The sequence below is a fragment of the Caretta caretta genome, chromosome 8, assembly GCF_965140235.1.
Source record: "Caretta caretta isolate rCarCar2 chromosome 8, rCarCar1.hap1, whole genome shotgun sequence".
Taxonomy (NCBI): Eukaryota; Metazoa; Chordata; order Testudines; family Cheloniidae; genus Caretta; species Caretta caretta.
Window position 1 is genome coordinate 54798965 of NC_134213.1, and position 23894 is coordinate 54822858.

Below are 23894 nucleotides of genomic sequence, written 5' to 3' on the forward strand. Positions count from 1 at the left end.
TGGCAGCAGCAGAGAGTTAGAATAGGAAAGGAATGGTCATACTTCATAATGTATCGTTGAGTTGAATTTTGGATTCTGTACACTAATATTTCAAGGGTTGGGGGTTTTTTGTGGGGGGAAGTTGTGTTTTGTTTTGGTAAAAGCAATAGAAGATTTAAAGAAACAGCTGCTGGTAAAGGACATTTTTAATGAGAAGGAGCAGTCTGGTCTCGTGGTGTTAGCACAGGATTAGCAGCTGGGACTCCAGAGTTACAATTCTGTCTGACACCAACTCCCTCTGAACTTGGGGAGTTTGAGGCTCTGCCCTGCTCACTACATCCTCCCTCCCTCCATTGCTTGCTCTCCCCCACACTCCATTCATTTTCACCAGGCTGGAGGTGGTCCCTTTTCGATCAGGTGTTCCAGTTGAAAACCGGACACCTGGCAAACCTAGTTTACTTATTTTCTCCTGCTTTGGTTTCCCCTGTGTTAAATGGGAATAGTAGTACTCTTCATCAATCTCATACAGGAGTTGTGAATTGTAAATGTTTGTACAGTAACTCACTTAAAGTCATCCCGGTTAACGTTGTTCCATTGCTGATCAATTAGGGAACATGCTCGTTTAAAGTTGCACAATGCTCCCTTATAACATTGTTTGGCAGCCGCATGCTTTGTCCACTGCTTGCAGAAAGAGCAGCCCTTTGCAGCTAGCTGGTGGGGGCTTGGAACTAGCGTGGACCCGCAGCTCCCCTAAGTTCCCTGTGTGGCAGCCGCCCAGCAGGCTATCAATTGTATAGTAAGCAGGCTTACTATAAGGTGGGTAGAAAGCTGGCTAGATTGTCGGGCTCAACGGGTAGTGATCAATGGCTCCATGTCTAGTTGGCAGCCGGTATCAAGTGGAGTGCCCCAAGGGTCGGTCCTGGGGCCGGTTTTGTTCAATATCTTCATAAATGATCTGGAGGATGGTGTGGATTGCACTCTCAGCAAATTTGCGGATGATACTAAACTGGGAGGAGTGGTAGATACGCTGGAGGGGAGGGATAGGATACAGAAGGACCTAGACAAATTGGAGGATTGGGCCAAAAGAAATCTGATGAGGTTCAATAAGGATAAGTGCAGGGTCCTGCACTTAGGACGGAAGAACCCAATGCACAGCTACAGACTAGGGACCGAATGGCTAGGCAGCAGTTCTGCGGAAAAGGACCTAGGGGTGACAGTGGACGAGAAGCTGGATATGAGTCAGCAGTGTGCCCTTGTTGCCAAGAAGGCCAATGGCATTTTGGGATGTATAAGTAGGGGCATAGCAAGCAGATCGAGGGACGTGATCGTTCCCCTCTATTCGACATTGGTGAGGCCTCATCTGGAGTACTGTGTCCAGTTTTGGGCCCCACACTTCAAGAAGGATGTGGATAAATTGGAGAGAGTCCAGCGAAGGGCAACAAAAATGATTAGGGGTCTGGAACACATGAGTTATGAGGAGAGGCTGAGGGAGCTGGGATTGTTTAGCCTGCAGAAGAGAAGAATGAGGGGGGATTTGATAGCTGCTTTCAAGTACCTGAAAGGGGGTTCCAAAGAGGATGGCTCTAGACTGTTCTCAATGGTAGCAGATGACAGAACGAGGAGTAATGGTCTCAAGTTGCAGTGGGGGAGGTTTAGATTGGATATTAGGAAAAACTTTTTCACTAAGAGGGTGGTGAAACACTGGAATGCGTTACCTAGGGAGGTGGTAGAATCTCCTTCCTTAGAGGTTTTTAAGGTCAGGCTTGACAAAGCCCTGGCTGGGATGATTTAACTGGGAATTGGTCCTGCTTCGAGCAGGGGGTTGGACTAGATGACCTTCTGGGGTCCCTTCCAACCCTGATATTCTATGATTCTATGAATTGCTGGCAGTTCAGCTGTCCCTCCCTGCACTGCCATGTGCTGCTCCTGCCCTCTGCCTTGGAGCTGCTCCCGGGAGCCTCCTGCTTGCTGGGTGGGGAGGAGGAAGAGGGGGACTAATATCAGGGTGTCCCCTCTCCTGCCACCCGCTTACCCTATCTCCATAGAGCAGGGGTGGGACACGGCAGGGCTCAGGATGGAGGGAGCTTGCAGGTAGCAGCTGCTGTCTCAACTTCCTGATCTAAAAAGGCAGTGTCCTTAGAGTGGGGTCAGCAGATGTAAAGGGGCAATGCGTGTCTCTCTCTCACACACAGGGTGTGTGTCTCTGTCTGCCATGCTGTCTCCCCTCCCTCCATTCATGCTGCCTTGTAGAGTGTGAGGCTACATTAACAACGTGTTAACCCTTGAGGGCTCAGCCGAGTGCTAGTTCATCATTTAGCAGTAAGGCATTCCCTGGGAAATATCCCACCCTCTCAACAAGGCTTCACAGTCATCACTGCTGTGTACAGTATTAAATTGTTTGTTTAAAACGTATACTGTGTGTATATATATATATGTATATAATATTTTTTGTCTGGTGAAAAAATTTCCCTGGAACCCAACCCCCACATTTATATTAATTCTTATGGGGAAATTGGATTCGCTTAACATCGTTTTGCTTAAAGTTGCATTTTTCAGGAACACAACTACAACATTAAGCGAGAAGTTACTGTAAAATAACTTTGAAGATGAAAATTGCTATAAGAGGGCTAAATATTATTAATGAACATGTTCTTAAGCTTAATTACTTTCATCATCTTTGGAACTGGTTAATTTCTCTTAAATAAGACTGCTATCTTGTGAAAAATGTTGTCCCCCTCCACCTTCCATTCCTTTAGTGTCTCTGCTTCTGGCAGTGTAATTGTTTTAAAACAACATTGTGAGTGACATGCAACCAATGTGCGCTGTTGCCCTAAACTACAGTTTATGTCCCACGATCACCAATGCAAAAAGAGTGTAATTTAAAAACAAAGACAATAGGGAAGCTGTCGCAATATTTTTTGTTTTATTTCCTAATAATAATAAATAATGATATTGTGTTAACCATGCAATCAGAACAATGTGTATCTCAATAGCATTATGAAGCTAGTTCCAGTTGTGAAAATAAATAATAAATATTAAAGCAGCTAGAATCTCTTGAGAACCCAGCTAGAACCCATGAAGACTCAGAGGTAGAATTGGAAGGAAGAGGAGAGGAGGGTGCAGAAGGGAGTCCAGCCACGAGTTCTTGAGATTCTTGAAGCCACTGGCCAGACAAATTGCAATAGGAGGACACCACTAGTGATCCAGGGCAAATTCTCTGTACTTACTCAGGCAAATGCTCATGGAAGTGACAAGGAGGTTGTTTGGGCAAAGAATGAGTGTCAACTGAGGAAGGATCTCAGGATTTGGCCTTTGTGAATAAATTGCTGCAGGTAAGATTGCACTATGCTTCTGTCTTACCAGGAAAGTTTGCTCAAGGCAGGTTTTCAATGAGACAGTGCTGAAAACACCTGAGCCCGAGCTACACTAGTATTTATACTGTTACTAGCACCAGTGTAGCTGCACCCTCCGTGACTGAATAATTATCTAATCTAACTAACGCATCTGTAAATACCTAATCAGGGTGGTTCTGAAAATCAAGTTTTGTGCCAAAAGTCTCAGCAAATGAAATGTGCTACAAGCCTCTCAGGAAAGCACTGGACAGCAGCTTCTGGTTAAATGTGTTCTTTCACTGTCTCAGGTTTCAGAGTGGTAGCCGTGTTACTCTGTATCAGCAGAAAGAATGAGGAGTACTTGTGGCACCTTAGAGACTAACATTTATTTGAGCATAAGTTTTCGTGGGCTAAAGCCCACTTCATCAGATGCATGCAGTGGGGAAAAAAAGCTTATGCTCAAATAAATGTGTTAGTCTCTAAGGTGCCACAAGTACTCCTCGTTCTTTCACGGTCTCAGAGCTTTACGCTCACAGAACTCTATTTTGTGTGGATCACTAAATGCAAGTAACCTGCTCAGTATTCTGCCTATTGATTTCACCAGGTAGGGGACTTAAGCCCAGATTTAAAACCAAGGGAAATCTCTGTATTTCCTTTACCACATTTCCTTCAAGGACCTATTTTCCTTTCTCTGGAGGAACATGCATGAGAAACACAAATTCCATTAACCTACTGGGGGGAGAAGGGGTCTATCTCCTAATCTGTATTTTGCAGGGTTCCTTTCATGGCAGCTGAGGCAGAAGCACAGGGGAGAAGGCATGGTCTTAGCGAACTTCTTTATTTGAAGAAGGCATGTAAAAAGAGGAGCCCCTGCACAGTCAATCACAGAAGGGCACATTTTGCAGGTGAAAACACAAATGATAAAAAAAATTGGGAGTTAGTAGCCTAAATACCTTTAAAAGTCTGGCTCTTTGGGCCTTTTTAAACACCATTCTCCAATTCCACACAGACAATAAATCTGTCAACCCTCCTCAATCTCCCCTTTCCCATATCTTCTAAAAAAAACAATGCCAGCCCTGACCACTTAGGACTCCAGCTGTTGCCACACTTGTGCCTCATCCTTTGACTGTATTGGCGTTCTCTCTACCTACCTCTCTTGGGTTTTTATGTAGTGCCTGTCACCATGGTATCTAAGGACTGTGGTATCTACAATAAATCCAATTTCAGTTGTAAGCTCCTCAGGGCAAGGGCGTACCCAAAGTATGTACTTTGTAAAGTTCTGTGCTCATCTATGAAATTTTATCAATAACAATAATAAAAAGTGGGACATGCAATCCAAGATTGCACACAACAATCTACAGGACCAAAACATGAGCTCGTGTAGTTTATGTGAGGGGTGGGGAAATGTCCATGCTATGCTGATGTCTTATTGGAAGGAGGTGTAAAGGATCTCCCAGAGCATGCATGGAAGAGGGCAGAATAGAACCTGAAATCTCTCTCAATCAAAACAAAGCAGATGCAGGATTCCTGTGGCTGAAAACCCAAAGTTGTGCTTGCATCTTTATGATTTGAGATGCTGGAAATTCCAGCTGGTGCAAGAACATGCAGACTAGTGTGGGTTCATCGGCCACAGCACTACAGAAACTGCAAACTTCTGAGCTCTATGTATAGTTTGTAATTTTTGTCGGTATAGAGGCAGGGTCTTGAGAGCAGACTGAGGCTTTCTCTCGTGCAGACAGACATGCATAAAGTTCAGCATCAGATGGTGGACAGTTTGGGGGGGAATTAAATCTGCCCTGTTTTCAATGGAAACTGCCACTCGATGGAGCCTCTCATCCAGCTCCCCTCTCTCTCTCTGCTTTTAGTGCAAGTCTCTTCTTGCATACTTTTCCCCTACTGCCCGTCACTGGAGTGCTTGCTTGCATGTAAGCAACTGTCCACCCATATCTCTCTCCCAACAGTTCCCATTTCACCATCTCCCATTCCCATGGTGCAGGACAGGTGCTCTATCACTACAGCTCGGAGGTACATGGAAGCGTTGGAGGTCCTGGGGATCCTGATAAGGATAGAATCCCAGGACTTTAGCCAAAACCCCACTGCTCAGAGCTCTTTCCGCCTCAGTCACTGTTTCTCAGGCTCCTGCCTCTACCTTTGCTTCACTATGTGGCTCTTCCCCTCACCCCCCAGTTTCTGGCAGTACAGGTGACTTGGATCAGGTATGCAACCGCTTGCTGGTGCTATGGCTGGTGGCTTGCTCTGTTAAGTCCTGGTAGGAGGTAGATTTCAGGAACCTGGGATAGGAATCCTTCTCCATCAAAGTGCGGGTTTTTGCCTGTGCAGCATCGAAACAAGAAGAAGTGGCAGCTGTCAGGTTCTTCTGGGTTATTTGTCTGGTTTCATGGTCAATATTCACCTGTGAGGAAGGACAAGACACACAATATTCTTTTTGTGGGGGAACATTACCATATGGAAAGGGAAATGATTTCCCTCCATAAATAAAATGGGGGCATGACTATAAATATTATTTATGGTCTTCTGGGAAATCACAAGATGTGCCTTCTATAGTAAGACAGCGTTTGGTGTGTGGGAACTAATTTTCCCATGGTATGAGTGGGGGAAGCACATTACTGTCACAAAGTTATATTAAATAAGTGAAACAGTTCTCAATTCCACACCCATACCATAAAATACAAAGCTAGAAATAATTCTGACCTCTTTAGGTGCTTCATTTTGAACAAACTCCTTAAAGATCCTGTGGGCCTTGGATGACAGTTTAGTTTTTGACCGGGACTTTTTGAACTCCTCACAAGCCAACCAAAACTCTAGGTTCTCCTCACTGAACTCTGTTTTCAGGAAGGCATGGAATGTAGCCACCCCATCTGTGAAGAACAAGGAAAATTAGATTTAGGGGTGGAAGAAGGGGAAAAGGAAGGAGCTTCATACAGCTTTGGGAGATAAAGAATGCTGCCAGGTTTTAAAATACATTTTGCTTATTGAGTAATGTAGCATTATTGAAAAGTCTTTCTTTGGGAGTTAAGACCATGACATAATAAGATTCTACTTCACCCTGGACAGATTCCACCCTTCTCAGATTGTTTGTTGGCCTCTGGGTTCCAATAAACCACCTTCCCACAGACAAGAATGGAATGGAGCACACCCAGTGTCTCCATCACATTCTGCATGTCTGATCTTCTGTAATGGTTCTCCAGAGTGTAATCCCTGTGGCTTTGGAACAGACAGATAGATCTACAGAGATCTATCTAGGTATATATATGCCCTCCACGAGTATCTGAACAGATCTGAGTGGTGACTCTCTCCTTCTTGGCTCTGTTGTACAAGGAACAAGTCACAAGTAGTGCAGAAGCACACATGCTTCATGTTCAAGAGAGTATGAAGTCACACCTCTGAATGTACTTGTTAACCAAGCAGGTGACAAAGTTTGGATTGTGCTCCTTGTTTCAGCCTATCAGTAGAGAAGGGCCTCTCCTCCGTGGAGTCATTTCTATCATGTCAGTAACATTTTCAGTCCACTTTAGTTTTAAGATTTGTTATTTCTAATGTCACTTATTTAATAGTCTAACTCCTGGGCACTGCGGCCATGTAGGAAGGAAATAACCCTCACCTGATTCCAAAGTGTATCCCTGAAAAGAATTGTGTGTGTGTGTGTGTTTGTGTGAGAGAGAGATTTTCTTACTGGGACACTAGTGCATAGCACAGCGGATTGCAAGTACAGACAGTCTGGACGGCAGGATGGATATACTAAAACCACACCGAATCAGTACCTCTGGGCGTTTCCTACCGTTCTGGAGGAAAGCTGTTGAATTCTCCCTCTCTACAAAAATTCTGAATGGTACAAGCGGTAGCATTGCCTCTCAACCCCAAAGTTGTTGAACAATATCAATTTTCACGGGTCTCTACTGAATGTGCATTGAAACTGGGATGGGTAATAACCTTAGCCTGCAGGACAATTTACAGTCCAGGTTTTGACAAAGTGATACATCCCACTGACACAACATCAACATGGTAACGTTTATGCCCCAACAACATGGCATTGCATTGTGACACAACGTCTCTGCCAGAAAGAGGACCAAGCCTGAAAAATGGCAACCCTACTTGGCCATGCAGCAATTCTGTTTGGTTTTTGCCCAGCTTGTTCAGACAGTTATCTGCTCCACTGTCCTCTTTTCATCAAAGCAATACTCTCAGGAGGGAGAAGGAAGCAGTTCTTAAAGACTGACCTCTCTTTTATTCTAGTCTGAGAATGGGCAAACATTACCTATTATGCTGAGCTTACGCACATGGTTAGTCCTTAGTCTCCCCTCCCACTCGGTCTTGTGTACTTCCCCCTCAGGCTGTCATACAAGAGACTCATACTCACTTTTACTCTTCAGCAAGTGATCAAAGGACTTCTTCCATTCTAGTGCTTCCTCTGAGGAGTTTCTGGAGAGGAAAAGTAAAGTGAAGTATTAACCTTGTTTTATGGAAACAAACTAACAAGTATTCAATCTGGCCAAAGTCTCAGGGATAGAAAAGCTCTGTGACAGAGGCAACTGCGTTTAGGGGAAGAGGAGAGGATTGCATCACTCCATAGAAAACTAAAGTAAGAGACCCAGCAATCTCATTACCTCTAGGGTCTTCTCCTCCTTTCTTTCTCTCTTTCTTTCTCCCTCTCTTACTCTCCCAGATGACTGGCTAGATCTTAGCTCCACAGTGTAGCTATGGCCAGTTGTTTTTCCTATGTAGATATCCAAAAGAGCAAATTCCAGCTGGTACAAGCTCTGGCAAAGAGTTTGCCTTCAAATAGTGAGGGTCCTGGTTCTAAGGTTGACTACATTCCCCAGACAGAGTCCAGCAGCCGGTTGGGGGACTCCAGTAATCAGTTAAGTCCACTCTGGTGTCTAGCCTGAAGCTGGAACACCACACTGTTCCAGATGCCACGCGCTAGGGCTCCTCTTGTCCAGTCTGGTTTTATGACTGGTAAAGCGGGGTAATAATCATTCCCCTCTGAAAATTTCGGGGTGGGGCTTAATGGGGGGAGAGCTGTGAGTTCTCCTGATGTATTGTGCTTTCTTCCTCATATGGAGAGGGGCACGAACATGATCCAATCCCAGTGCAGTCTTTGGGGACCAGTATAACTCTCTCATAGGGTGACCAGATGTCCTGATTTTATAGGGACAGTCCTGATTTTTGGGTCTTTTTCTTATATAGGCTCCTATTACCCCCACCCCCATCCCGATTTTTCACATTTGCTGTCCGGTCACCCTACTCATGATACAGTGCTCTACTGCTGTGTTCTCTTTCCTATGTCCACCCATGTACAGCAGCAGGGGGCCTGTGCTGAGTTGGGGGAGAAGGCAGGCTTGGCTTACCTCAGTTTGGTGCCCTGCTCAGATGTGCTGAAGCTCTCAGCCTCATGTCCCAACTCCGGTTTATGAAGCAGGATCCCTAAACGAGTCTTGAGTTGTTTGGCTCTGAGAGACAGAAGAGGAGCAGATGGGTATGGAATAGATACTAAGAGGCAAGGAATGGCCGCTAGGGGGCGGAGGTGCATTCTCATCAAACTAAGGGAAGGCCTGTTGTCAGGACAGGCTTTTTACATTACATCCTTACAGAAAAATGCCACTGGATGCAATTAGCTGGCACTCTCTCTGAATCCAGCATGGATACACCAAATTAAACCAGGACCAAATTAAACACGGCTAGAAGCAGGCACAGCTCCACTGACTCTAGTGAAGTTTCAGCCCCTTATTCCTCTAATTGGCTTAGCCCACTGTTATCTTTAGTATTAGTTATTGTGTTCCTATTTATGAATTAAAACCTTTCTTCTCCAATCCCACCCCTTGCCACCAGAACCCACTAGAAAACTCTCAGTAGCTCCTTGGGAGATGGTTTCTTCTATACGCTTCTCCTGTATGCACATACAGAGCATGTGTGGAGGTGTTTGCCTGGTTAGTGTATAGCATAGAGGCAGCTGCCTGCCCTGTATGGCCCTTTCATTATCCCTCTGGCTTCCTCTTCACCCTGTCCATTGGTCAATCTCTGCTCTGATCTCCTGATCCTCTTGTCCTCAGTACTTTTCCCTTCTGCTCTGGAGTCTCAGGGAAAATAGTGAAACCGCTCTCTTCTCAACAGCAGTATTGAGACAGCTCCCTGTCCTGCTGTCTCTGCCACACTATGCAGACAGCCCCATGCCACAGTGTCTCTGCAACACGACTGAACTATCTGTGCCACCTGGTCTCTGCTGCAGTACTGGTTGCAGCTGCCTGCAGTGGCGTCTCTATGCCGCACAGAGACAGCTCCGTGCCACAGCATCTCTGTGACAGTATTGAGCCACCTCCCTGCCAGTGCATCTTTGCAACAATACAGACACAGCTACCTGCTATATCCCCTGCTCCCTAGAGTACCATCCCTAAGAAAGGGTACAGATCAAATGTTATTCATATACTGCTGCTTACACAAGTTGTCTCAGAGGACGGTTATAAAAATAATCAATTCAGTGCCAAACAGGTAGCACAAGACTCTGCATCCACATCATTGTTTATTTTAAATATGTTTGCTGCTGTCAGGGCAAAGCAAGTTCTGCAGTTGAAGGGGATAGCAAGACAAACCTCAAGCATTAAAAAAATATAAAAGCAGCACTACCCCTTCATATTGCTTACCCCTACATTCCCCTCCTCCCTGGTACTATATTGCTAAACTATATTGCTTAAACCATTGTTAGCTAGGATTTAAACACAGTTTGTGTCCCAGTTTTACAAACACAGCATCATTGCCCATGCAAAAGGGGCCGTAAGGTCTGGTATGGAATTTAATATTTCTGTATCGACAAGTCCTTTATTTCCCAGAGTCCCCGTATTTCAAAACCTCTTACCTTTCCAAGCAGGTGGAAAGTGCAGCTAAACCCCGGCACATGCTGAGAACTGGGCAGGCAGGAGGGTAGGTAGCTGACAACAGGTTTCGTCCTTGTCAGTGGAATGGAAAGCAGCTGCAGTAGTCCTGTGCTGTAGCCTGGAAGCGGGGCCTGGGAGCTGTGCTTTATATCACATGGGAAGTGGGAGGGGTTAACCACACACAGCCCAGCCTCTAGCCAACCAAAAGCTCTGACAGTAGTAAGAAAAGATGATAATGGTTTAGGTGGGTTTCTTTTGTGTGTTAAGAGAAGGAAGTGCGGGGAGAATCAGAGCTGTCCTTGAACATCACAGTCCTAACCTGTTCCCAGATAACAGGAAAAACAGATTAATTTCCACCTATAAACTATATCTGCTATGTAAACATCAGAAGCCATTACTGCCCCTAGACTGCCCCTAGACTGTCTGCCATGAAATAAGGAGGATATGCTGTTACAGGTGTCTGGAGAAGGGGAAGCTTTTCTTCTTCTTAAAATAAAATAATCTGTTTAATATACAGTATATGAAAAGCAGTTATCAGCTAAGTACCACTGGCTGGAGACCACTTAGTCCTGTCTGCACCACAGATATGAGCATGTTGGGAAAACACCAGGTACAATGTGCTTGTCCTCACTGGGGTTTAAACAATGGGCCAGATTCACTGGTACATTCCGGCAATTTTGCACCATTCTGGCATAAGTAACTATAAACCCAGTTTAAATGGTTTACAATCTCCAGATCAGTGCAAAGCAGCCGGAGCATGCAGGTGAAACTGGCCTAGTGTCTGCCTTACATAGTCAATAGGGCAAAATGGTGTTTTAACCAGGCCTCCAAATCATGCTATACGTCCAATTGTGGCACAACTCAGAGACACTACTTAAAACAGGGTTTGGCGTCACCTATATTTTGAAACCATGCGGAAGGACAACCTTAGTTATCGTAACCAGATCCCCTGATGTGGTTCAATGTGTAGTGTACACTGGATCATAGTTGCAGATTCTGTTTCATTCTGCTCTGCATGTGGTGAAGGGAGAGAAGGAGAAAAGACACCACGGTAATAGGCACAATGTAAGAACCTGAATAGGAGAGAACAGAAGAAGAGAGATAATAAAACAGAGGAAAGAGAGAATGGAGCCCGAGATAAAGGCAGAGGAGCTGAAGAGAATGGGGCAAAGAGGTAGAGAAAGAAGGTCAATTTTCTGAATATTTATCATGGTAGGGGACTGTACTGAAGCCTGATATTGCCTCCACATTCCTACAATGTTATAACAAGCAGAACGTCACTCCCTCTAAGGCCACGCCAAGGGCTCCACTGAACCAGCCAAATGCGTAATAAAACAGCTTCTGTCATATTGTGCTGCAGTGCCGGAGAGAGAAAGGGAAGCAAGAGAGACCTGCAGGTAGAGATAAATGGGAAACAGGGATATAGCAGAGGATAGATGGATGGATAGGATGCAACTGCCATACCAACATTCTGAAATGGGATAGGTGTGTAGCAAACTTGATAGGGTTAACGCTTTCTAGGTACTTATATGGCCATCTCTTTAGTATCCGAGTGCCTCACAAACACCAGTGAATTTATCCTTGCAGCGTCTTGATGAGGTAGGGAAGTAGTGCTACTCTCATGTTACAGACGGGGAACTGAGCCACAGAGAGTTTAATGCTGGGATTTTCGAAAGAGCCTAAGGTAGGGTGACCCATAGGCGCCTGGGTGCCCTGCAGCTGGAGAACCTACGGGGAAAAAATAGGGAGTGCTCAGCACCCATCGGCAGCCCCCCATCAGTTCCCTCCCTCCCCCACAGTGCCTCCCGCCTGCCAGTGGTCCCCGTGGATCAGCGCCTCCCTCCCCCCGCCCCCCCACCTGCTGCAATCAGCTGTTTTGCGGCGCACAGGAAGCTTTGGGGGGAAGGGGGGAGGAGCAAGGACAGGGCATGCTCAGGGGAGGGGGTAGAAGTGGGCGGGAAGAGGCAGGGTGGAGGTGGAGTAGGGGCAGGAAGAGGTGGGGTGGGGCCTTGGGGGAAGGGGTCGAGTGGGGACGGGTCCTGGGGCAGAGCCAGTGGTTGAGCATCCCCCGGCACTTTGGAAAGTAGGTGCCTGTGGGGTGACCAGATAGAAGTGGGCGGGAAGAGGCAGGGTGGAGGTGGAGTAGGGGCAGGAAGAGGTGGGGTGGGGCCTTGGGGGAAGGGGTCGAGTGGGGACGGGTCCTGGGGCAGAGCCAGTGGTTGAGCATCCCCCGGCACTTTGGAAAGTAGGTGCCTGTGGGGTGACCAGATAGCAAGTGTGAAAAATCAGGACACTTTTTGGGGCGGGTGGGGGTGGAAATAGTTGCATATATAAGACAAAGCCTCTAATATCGGTATATCTGGTCACCCTGGCCTAAGGGAGTTGAAATGTAATGGGAATTGGGCATCTAAGTACTTAGGCACCTTTGGAAATCCAAGGTGAAGAGACTTGCGCAGGGTCACACAGAAAAGTTGCAACAGAGCCAAGAACTGAGTGCAGCTCTTCTGAGCCCCAGTCCAGTGCTTCAATGAGAAGACCAACCTCTCTCCTCCATGGCTCTCTTTAATAAACTAGTTTAAGGATTTTTGTTTGTTTGTACTTTAGTTGTAGAGATATATGTTCAGTGCTAGGGGGGGTGTATGTTAATGTATTTCCTGTGTTTTAAAACTGGGATTTGAGCTGTGGTTTCCTATGTGTTTCCCCTTGTATATGGATTTCTCCTTGGGTTTCAAGGAGTACAAAGGAAATGGAGGAGTGAATATGTGATGGATGCAACACTACATTTGCCTGGATATGTGTTGGAAATTATGGGGATCTGGCTGCATGCTTCTTCATATTCCCTTTTTATTGCGTACCATACTGATCAAACAACAATAAGAAGACAAGCTTAAAAAAGACTACCTGCCCTCAGCCTGTAATGTTTGTTCTCCTCAGTAATCTGCATGTTCCTCTCCATTTCCTCTCCATTCTTCTGCTCAGACACACAATGAGAAAACATCCACCAGCTTGCTGCTTCTAGGAGGAACTGCTGCTGCAGCCACAGTGCTGCTTCAAGGCACATGAGCTGTCTCAGACTCTCCTGGGAGTACTGGGTATGTGTCTGCACGTGTGCTTGGGGCACAGGCTGCTTCTCAGAGTACGTTAATGCTTGCTTTGCTGTGATGAGTTCTCCGTGTGTGTGTGTGCATGCATATGTTTATGCTAGTAGCTATGTCTGTGCATGCATGATGGATACATTCGTTTGTATGCACATGTGTAATTGTAGGAGGGAATCTGTGTCACGCTGAATCATAGAACCATAGGGTTAGAAAGGACTGCCAGGGTCATCTAGTCCAGGGGTTCTCACACTTCATTGCACCATAACCCCCTTCTGACATAAAAAATTACTACACGACCCCAGGAGGGGGATACAAAGCCCAAGCCCCACCACCCTGAGCTGGGGGGCTGAAGCCAAAGCCCGAGGGCTTCAGCCCCAGGCAGGGAGCCTGTAACCTGAGTCCCACCACCCATGGCTGAAGCCCTCAGGCTTTGGCTTCGACCCCAGGTGGTGGGGCTTGGTCTTTGGCCCCAGGCGGTGGGGCTTGGGCTTCGGCTTCAGGCCCCAGCAAGTCTAAGCCAGCCCTAGTAACCCCATTAAAACAGGGGCATGACCCACTTTGGGGTACCGACCAACAGTTTGAGAACCGCTGATCTAGTCTAACTCTCTGTATGTACATCTTGGGGTATCCCTGAGTATATTAGTGGTTGCATTCTGATGTCTAAATGTGAATGTGTTTTGGGAAAGTGGGGATCACATGGTTGTGTAAAGAGATGGTGAAAATGTTCACAAAGTCAATTTTTCTACATATGAATTGTCCATAGACAGACTGATTTTTAGAAGTTTGTTCACTATTCACAATTGTTTGAGAAGCAGATTGGGCAAACACATTTCAGACTGTTAGTTACAAGTATCCTGTGACTGTTCCTTGCTCATTCTCTGAGCTGAGTGATTGGTCACCGAAGTTACATAGGGCCTGATTTTCATAACTTGTGAACACACATAGCTCCCTTTGGGTTCAACAGAATTTTAAGTGCTAAGCCTTCCTAAAAATGAGGCCCGTAGCATTTTTCATCTCCCCGATTGGATGCCTATAACTTTTATATTTTCCAGTATGAATACATGAACATTTGCTGAACAAAACCTTGCTCAATTTAGTGTTCACAGATAGCAAATAAGAAGGGCTTGCAAATACTGTTGAACCAAACTCACCAGTTTTATGTACACAAATGTTTGTGGATACTTGTACAGTATGTTTCCAGCTTCAGCTGTATGTGTGTGTGCATATAGAATCCGAGGAGACTAGGTTTGTGTGTTGCTTTTGTAAGAGTATCAGTTACTGTATTTTAGTGGATCAGTACGTGTGTGTGTGTGAGAGAGAGCGAGCAGGTGTGTCCATATGGGTGGATCCTTATATCCCTGTGTGTTATGAAAAGAACCTGTTTGTCTGTTGCTTAAGGTTTTTCTGTGTTTGTGTGAATTGTGCCTCTCTGTGTATCTCAGTGGCTTTGCGTATTGACTGTAGACACTGCCCTGCATAACTGCAGAGACCCTTGAGGAGCTCATATCATAGAATCATAGAAGATTAGGGTTGGAAGAGACCTCAGGAGGTCATCTAGTCCAATCCCCTGTTCAAAGCAGGACCAACACCAACTAAATCATCCCAGCCAGGGCTTTGTCAAGCCAGGCCTTAAAAACCTCTAAGGATGGAGATTCCACCACCTTCCTAGGTAACCCATTCCAGTGCTTCACCACTCTCCTAGTGAAATAGCATTTCCTAATAGCCAACCTAGACCTCCCGCACTGCAACTTGAGACCATTGCTTCTTGTTCTGTCATCTGCCACCACTGAGAACATCCTAGCTCCATCCTCTTTGGAGCCCCCTTCAGGTAGTTGAAGGCTGCTATGAAATCCCCCCTCACTCTTCTCTTCTGTAGACTAAATAACCCCAGTTCCCTCAGCCTCTCCTTGTAAGTCTTGTGCCCCAGCCCCCTAGTCATTTTTGTTGCCCTCTGCTGGACTCTCTCCAATTTGTCCGCATCCCTTCTGGAGTGGGGGGACCAAAACTGGACACAATACTCCAGGTATGGACTCACCAGTCCTGAATAGAGGGGAATAATCACGTCCCTCGATCTGCTGGCAATGCTCCTACTAATACAGCTCAATATGCCGTTGGCCTTCTCGGCAACAAGGGCACACTGCTAACTCATATCCAGCTTCTCATCCACTGAACTCCCCAGGTCCTTTCCTGCAGAACTGCTGCTTAGCCAGTCGGTCCCCAGCCTGTAGCGCTGCATGGGATTCTTCCTTCCTAAGTGCAGGACTCTGCACTTGTCCTTGTTGAACCTCATCAGATTTCTTTTGGCCCAATCCTCCAATTTGTCTAGGTCAGTCTGGATCCTATCCCTATCCTCCAGCATATCTACCTCTCCCCCCAGCTTAGAGTCATCTGCAAACTTGCTGAGGGTGCAATTCATTCCATCATCCAGATCATTAATAAAGATGTTGAACAAAACCGGCCCCAGGACCGACCTCTGGGGCACTCCGCTTGATACCAGCTGCCAACTAGACATTGAACCATTGATCACTACCCATTGAGCCCGACAATCATATTTAGAATGCTTTCCCCAATTTTAAACTGGAAGGATGTAAACTTATGTGAGTTTAGCCAGGTATGGTGTGTGTGAGATCGCGTGATTGGGAGTGGAGGAGTGGCTGGGCAGAAGGCAGGGGAGGGGAACAACCATGCCTGTGTTCCTATCTACAGGTTTGTTGCATGCTCATTTAATACCCTCTGCAAACTGTCCTTTATGTTTTAAGAAGTTCTTAAGAGGTTTCAGTATTCCAACTAAACCACCTGAGCCTGGGAGGCTGAGTATTTATCACCGCTATACAGAGCTAAGGTGTGAGGTCACACATGGCTTTTCTGCTGCAGTCAGTAGTCCATTATGACAGTTAATGTGCTCCTTTTCTTTTTGCAAATACAGACTAACATGGCTGCTACTCTGAAACCTGTCATTAATGTGCTAGGAGCCCCAGAGGCTGCTATTGAAACAACCACTTCAATACAACTGCACTAAACCGATATAATATTGTACTTATGTAACGGGAGAGGGAAGGAGAGGTGTGTTTCTCTACTCCCCAGTGCACCCTGCTTGTCTCTGTTTGTATTCTGCAATCTCCTTGGCAGAGGAAGGGGGGGGTGTCTCTCCATTAATATTAATTGTGGGGGTGGGGTGGGTGGCTTGCCTTGTTAGCAATGATACCAGGTAGCGATCTCCAGAAATCAATGTCACCTCCTCCCCCACAGGCTCTTTCTGTTTGTACTGAGTGTTTATTATCTCTCAAAAAGAAAGGGAGGACTTGTGGCACCTTAGAGACTAGCAAATTTATTTGAGCATAAGCTTTCATGAGCTACAACTCACTTCATCGGATGCATTCAGTGGAAAATACAGTGGGGAGATTTATATACATAGAGAACATGAAACAATGGGTGTTACCATACACACTGTAACAAGAGTGATCGCTTAAGGTGAGCTATTAATTGTATCCAGTTTGCAAATTAATTCCAATTCAGCTGAATTGGAATTAATTTGCAAACTGGATACAATTAATTTAGGCTTGAATAGAGACTGGGAATGGATGGGTCATTACATAAAGTAAAGCTATTTCCCCATGTTTATTCCCCCCTTACACCCCCCACTGTTCCTCAGATGTTCTTGTCAACTGCTGGAAATGGCCCACCTTGATTATCACTACAAAAGGTTTCTGCCTACCCCCCCCCACCCCTTGCTCTCCTGCTGGTAATAGCTCACCTTAAGTGATCACTCTCGTTACAGTGTGTATGGTAACACCCATTGTTTCATGTTCTCTGTGTATATAAATCTCCCCGCTGTATTTTCCACTGAATGCATCCGATGAAGTGAGCTGTAGCTCACGAAAGCTTATGCTCAAATACATTTGTTAGTCTCTAAGGTGCCACAAGTCCTCCTTTTCTTTTTGCGGATATAGACTAACACAGCTGCTACTCTGAAACCTGTTATCTCTCAGACAGGAGACAAGGAAATTTCCAAAACTACACTGTGTCATTGAGTGCAGCAGCCAGCCCTGCCCCTGGTGCAAGGGTTGTGGACAGTGAATGAGGGAAGGGGTCAGTGGTGAGCAGTACCAGATGGGAATTTCCACAAAAAGTTGTCACTCTGGCTCACGGAAAGCCGCATGACAGAGACAATCCGTCCCCCACATCTTTCCAAGGGTTTAATACACAAAGACTGGAATGGGAGTGGCGTCTCCCCAAGTTTTGTCACAGGTCCTCTGCCATCTGTACCTACAAACACAGATTAAGCTCATGGGAGAAAAACAATTGACAGGGAAGTGTAAACCATGCTGGATTTGTGGATGTGTGCTACCATTTCATTTAGCCTTGTCAACTATGTCCCACTCCACCACTCAGTTGTGGGTCTGCCCTTTAATGTTAGGAACTCCCCCCCCAACACAACCCTTCTCAGAACACAAATTTTAGGGTTGTGGCAGGGGCAAATCAGAACTGCCCATTATGCCCTTAATTCACCCCATCCTCCTACTTCCATCAAGGAGAGCATCTTCCTGAGAAGGCCCTGCTTTGCCAACATACTGAGATCCATGCCTATTGCATGCTGTAAACAGAGCTACCCACTTTATACCTGCAGGAAAGCTAGCCTGCTGTACGTGAATTAGTGTTCATGAGTTCTAATAATATAAGGGTTAATTGTCTGCATAAATTATGGAAACACTACTCTGTGAACTTTTCCAGAAACAGACAGGAGTGGAGGAGCTTCATCATTGCCCTAACCTCCAGAGGCATAATAGGAACATTATGATGATGACTCTGTGAAATTGCAAAGGCACAAATAGGGAAGGTCTATGTAGCGTTGCAAATCTGCCCTTAAGTTGAAGAGCACTGATCAGTCCTAGGACAGGGTAGAGAGGGCCAGTTCCTGCCCTCTGCTATGCTGATTTGCTGATGTGGAAAGAGGGGATAGGGAGCCTTCCTGATCCTAAACCCCTGCCAAGTAGGAGATAAGTACGATTCCATTCTAGTGTTCAAGGCTCACATGCATTTCAATACACATGCTGCAGGTTGTGGTATGTTTGCTGATATTACACAGTGAATGCAGGTTAAGGCATGTTTGCAGAGAGATGTCCTGACTCTCCACCGTATTGGCCTATTTGTAGACAGTTGCCCCTCTGTGAAGTTAGTGCCAAGTGGGCATTAAACCTGGTGCCTGGATAAAGTTTGTGTGAGTTGCAAATCTTGCTCCTGTGGGAATTCTGCATCACACAGAATTCATGGCCCTCGCAGATTTCTTTGCTTACCCACAGAAAAGTGACTTCTGACTGGGAAGCAAAGGGAAGCCACAAGAGCAGTCATGCACCCACTCCCCGGCAGTGCAGACAAGTCAGTTTGGACACTCAAAGCAGCTGGTAGAGACATAAATAACTTCCTGGGGGTGGGGCCTGGGTAGTCATGTGTATGAGAGAGAGAGAGAGAGAGAGAGAGAGAGAGAGAGAGACCCTGTCCCTCTCGCTCACTATTGCAGCATGCTCGGTGTGGAGGGGCAGGGCTTTGGGGTATTTCTGAAGAGGTAGGCGTGGGGCAGGTTCTGTTCCCTCAGGCAGAGGAGAATGTAGCAGCCTTCCTGCTTAGTGAATTGTTCCCATTGTTCTTAGTGAATTTCCTCCAGCATATAAAACAGGTGTAAAAATTTTAAGGCTCCTTTACATTGTCAGAGTGGTTTAAGGGAGCCTTATTGTAAAGGACAGTATGGCCTTATAAATGCTTATGATGTTTTAGTGATTAGATCTGGTCTAAATTTTTAGACTGAAAAAATTTCCTATCAATATGTGCTCCATGAACTGTTTGATACTGACCTTTTTGGAGATGCTCAGTAGCCAGCGTAAATTGTGAGTTTGAGTCCCCAGCCCTCACTAGCTCTTCAGTTGCCTATGATGTAACAGTGAGCATATGGCTACATATATTTGTTGACTAATAATTAGAAGTAAAGGGTGACTGGGCAACAAAATGGCAGATGAAGTTTAATGTTGATAAATGCAAAGTACTGCACATTGGAAAGCATAATCCCAACTATATATATAAAATGATGGGGTCTAAATTAGCTGTTACCACTCAAGAAAGAGATCTTGGAGTCATTGTGGATAATTCTCTGAAAACATCCACTCAATGTGCAGCGGCAGTCAAAAAAGCAAACAGAATGCTGGGAATAATTAAGAAAGGGAGAGATAATAGGACAGAAGATATCATGTTGAATTTATAAAAATCCATGGTACACCCACATCTTGAATACTGATGTATCTCAAAAAAGATATATTGGAATTGGAAAAGGTTCAGAAAAGGGCAACAAAAATGATTAGGGGTATCTAATGGCTTCCATATAAGGAGAGATTAATAAGACTGGGACTTTTCAGCTTGGAAAAGAGACAGCTAAGGGGAGATATGATAGAGGTCTATAAAATCATGACTGGTGTAGAGAAAGTAGATAAGGAAGTGTTGTTTACTACTTCTCATAACACAAGAACTAGGGGTCTCCAAATGAAATTAATAGGCAGCAAGTTTAAAACAAATAAAAGGAAGTATTTCTTCACACAACGCATAGTCAATCTGTGGAAGGATGTTGTGAATGCCAAGACCATAACAGGGTTACAAAAAGAACTAGATAAATTCATGGAGGATAGGTCCATCAATGGCTATTGGCCAGAATGAGCAGGAACGGTGTCCCTAGCCTCTGTTTGTCAGGAGCTGGGAATGAGCTATGGGGATGGATCACTTGATCATTACCTGTTCTGTTCATTCCCTCTGGGGCACCTGGCACTGGCCACTGTTGGAAGACAGGATACTGGGCTAGATGGACCTTTGGTCTGACCTAGTAGGGCCATTCTTATGTTCTTATGTCAAAACTAGCTACATTACTATTAGACAGAGGGGGTTCGGTGATTTCCTCCAGTGCTCCCCACTCCCATTCTCCATCCATTGTATTGTAATTTAAATAAATTACCAAAATAATTGAAACTAGCTGGATTATATTGCATTATTTTGACAAATAATATGCAGAATTTTGCAGAATTCTAAAATATTGTGCTCAGAATTTTTAATTTTTGGCACAGAATTCCCCTAGGAGTAAAAGCTATTATAGAGGAATCCTATCCAGTCATATCTATGAGAGCCATGCTCCATGTCTGCCCCTCTGCTGATGTCCCCTTGTGAGACACATCTCTTTTCTTGCTACTTTCTCTGTACTGCCTTTTTTGTACAAGATGATTGCCTGGCATGTAGATAATGGAAATTGCAATCTCTCAGCAGTAGCTGTGGGTTGGATTAATCAATGTATTCCCCAGTAGATTAGGAAACAATGAATGGGACCCAGATTTTTGTAGAACACCTTTTCCACCAAAACAGTTTCTACAAGCTGTCTGACCCATGTTCATCTTAGCGTTGTTAGTTTCATTTTCCAGCTCAGAATTATTTGTCTTCTAACTGCTGTAGGATCTGTGTTTCTATCTATCAAGTGCAAAGTCTTGGATGTGCAAAAGAAAGAGGGCTGAGTTTTGAAATGTGGGCATGAATAGAAGGTAGAAATCCCAAGTTCGGGCTTTTAAATCATCACTTGGCAATATAAATTTTTATTTAACACATCTACCATAAGTGCCAATCTGAGCATCAAAATATGGAATCTGGGTATTCTATCAAAGTGTCTAGACAATGCAAACACTTAACCTGTATTACAGTAGATATATGATTAGCAACCCACTGCCCAAAATTTAGCTAATAAAAGGCATCTCTAATGCTTCCTTACTTATAGAGCCTGTAAATCTGCAGATATCTGCTTTATATTCATGGACCATGTTTGCGGGTCACAGATCGGATGCAGATACAGATTTTGTATCCACGCAGGGCTCTACTTACTTGTACCTTACATCTGACAATAAGCAGAAACTTCGCTTAAAGCATGCAACCCTGTGCAGTGTGAGATATTTTAGGTGCAGCGATCTATGATACAAAGCCATTTGTTTAGCATTGTGTGACAATCTTTTAGTTGTATTACATATGTGTACACACACTTTTTTTGCCAATTTAAATCTAATTTAGGGACAGGTTTATTGTTTAATTTAGCTAGCAGGTCTATCACAGCTCTATTCTTAAATGCACACGTTATCAATAGTGGATTTGGAACACAAAGTTTATTCTGCATTGTAATTTCTCCGGATAAATTCCTTTCTTGTAACTCTGCCTTGCCTCTGTTAGTGTAAAACTCATCACTCAGCTGCAGGCACTGGAATAACTCCACATTGTGTATCCCAAAGAGGATGTTTAATCCTGAACTCTTTTAATGTTTCATTTCCACACTTTCTCTGTTTTTGAGCTGTGGCTGAAAACAGAACTACAGAGAGGCGTTGTTCTTATGATATTTCCTGACCATCTGGAAGTGGGAGGTATGGAAAATTTTATGAGCATGCACCTTTTATTCTTCACAATTGAGCAGGAAGAAGTTTGGATTATTCAGATACAGGTTAAATAAGTATCTTCTGTAGTTTAAGAACCACATCCTCAGTTTATGTAGATCAGCATAGCTCCATTAACTTCACACTAGCTAAGGATCTGGCCCTATGTGCTAGAACTAAAAAGCTGAACTAAACACACAATGTATATATGAGGAGAAACTGACGACGGGATGTATGTGTGTGCGTGATTTAAAAAAAATCAGCAGAGTGATCAAGTGGGGAAGCATACGGTAGAGTTTATTAGTGTCATGATTTTTTGTTTAGAATCTTTTTTTGAAAGATCTTTCATGTCTGTGATGCTGCATTGTGGGGAAGACTAGGGTTTATGGAGTTGATTTTCAAAACTACCTAAGTGATGTAGGAGCACAAGTCCCATTGACTTTCAGTAGGACATATGCTCCTAAATCCCTCAGGTGCTTATGGAAATTCCCCCCCTAGGACTTTTTGCAGAAGTGTCTTTTCAGGAGGACTTAAAGGAAGGGGTTGAGTCATGGTGAAGTGGGACAGGGAATGGGCCCCAGGCATAGGGGACTGCATGGAAGAAAGCTCAGGGATGAGAGTGGGAGACGGATGCAAAAGGGATGTGTAGCGGGGTGGACACCCACTCGGTCCCAGAAGGGTTTAAGATAGCCCTGGGAGAGGGCTGGGGCAGGAGAAGAGTTGGGCTGACTGGCAGAGCAGCTGCAGCTGGGGGCCACGCCCCAAACAGACCCGGTGGGCCTTATAAAAGCCAGGGAAGCCAGGAGCAGAAGAGTACTCTCTCTCTAGTTCTGAGAGGGAGGGACCTAAGCAGAGTATCCAGTTTGGTACAGGGCTGGGGAGCTCCAGCCAGAAAAGCCCTAGGCTGCAGTGTAACATTAGGCCCAACAGGTACTGGGGTTGCAGGGGACAGCCCAAGGTTAGACAGAGGCAGCATGTCCCAAGCCAACCTTGCCTGTGATGAGTGGCTCATACTGCAGTCTGCCCCAGGGTGTGGGGGCTAGCTGGTGACTGGCAGGAGCCTATGACTGAGGCAAGATAGGGATAGTGGGTGGAGGGCTCCCCTGGGAGAGACCCAGAACTGTGGGGTACTGCCAGGGAGCAGCAGCCAGTGAAAGGGGCACTGGGGTCCTGGGAGGGACATAGGAGCAAGCAGCAAGGTGAGACGCTGGCCTGAAGAGGGTGCTCCAGAGGCTGGAAAGCTAATTCCCCGAGATGACCAGCAGGAGGCGCCGCCTGTGAGTCTGCACCCCGTGACAGGATGGTTGATCATGCAGTGCGGGTGGAATGCAGGAGCTGAGAGGGAAATGGAAATAGATGAGAATGGAAAGGCAAGTAAGAGCCAAGTTGTGAGGACAAGGAGCTTAAATGTATTGTGAATGGTGAGGGGAAACCCCTTAGATGCACCCACTGCCGTTTATAACAGTTCTCACTCTGCAATGAACAGGCAGATTCATTCATGGGGAAGCCGAACACTCACTTCTGAAGCCATGAGCTCTGCTGATTTCCATTGATTATCAATAATAAGCATGAATGTAATGTCCTGTCTTTGTATGGCGCTTTACAGAGATTAAAACAGGCATGGCTCTGTCCCAAAGAGCTGTCAGTATAAAATCGGAGAAACACTGAAATCAAAGATAACAGACAGTGGATGGCAGAAGGGAAGGAAGAGAGTTGAAAGAAATCATTTTCATGTGTGTTATAATATAAACGACTTACAATTTTTGGTCACTTTTAAATGCAGATTGAGGTAAGACAAATGGTAGGTATAGATCACTCAGGAAAGGGAGCCAACCTTGGAAAGCCTGGTCAAAGCAGAGGGTTTGAGGAGGGATTTGAAAGAGCAGCGAGTGAGGATGTTTGGCACCTAGAGCTGCAGTGGGATCCCGGGTACAGGAATATCGTGAGGGAAGATATGAAGGTGAGAGAGGGAGGAGGTGGTAAGGGAGGAACAGGCCACTACCACAGGCAGTTAGATTCTCACATGTCTACATTTTCCTGCCCTTGGCGCACCTGAATTTGAGCAGGTAGCCTGGACGCCTTTGATGTTTTCTGCCATGTCTGTCTTCACCCAGACGTTCTGCCTTTCAGCCGTGGAGTGTTTGGCAGTGTGTCTCTCAT

General features: G+C 45.4%; 1 protein-coding gene across 1 annotated transcript; it reads right to left on the reverse strand.

Annotated features, from left to right (window-relative positions):
* Positions 1-2880: 2880 nt before the first annotated feature.
* On the reverse strand, positions 2881-10339 carry RGS16 (regulator of G protein signaling 16). The gene is made up of 5 exons (XM_048861927.2): positions 10183-10339; positions 8681-8782; positions 7690-7751; positions 6024-6190; positions 2881-5724 (listed from the first exon to the last, which is right to left on the reverse strand). Exons 1-5 carry the CDS (start codon positions 10221-10223, stop codon positions 5524-5526), a joined length of 573 nt encoding a protein of 190 aa, XP_048717884.1. The 5' UTR covers positions 10224-10339; the 3' UTR covers positions 2881-5523.
* Positions 10340-23894: the final 13555 nt, after the last annotated feature.

Bases quoted from the DNA above. Each gene is read 5' to 3' on its own strand.
- RGS16 (XM_048861927.2), bottom strand. From the start codon at position 10,223: ATGTGCCGGGGTTTAGCTGCACTTTCCACCTGCTTGGAAAG. The intron at 7,752-8,680 runs GTAAGCCAAGCC...TTTCCTCTCCAG, and splicing joins GAGCAGGGCACCAAACTGAG to AAACTCCTCAGAGGAAGCAC. The intron at 5,725-6,023 runs GTCAGAATTATT...CCTTCCTCACAG, and splicing joins AAAATGAAGCACCTAAAGAG to GTGAATATTGACCATGAAAC.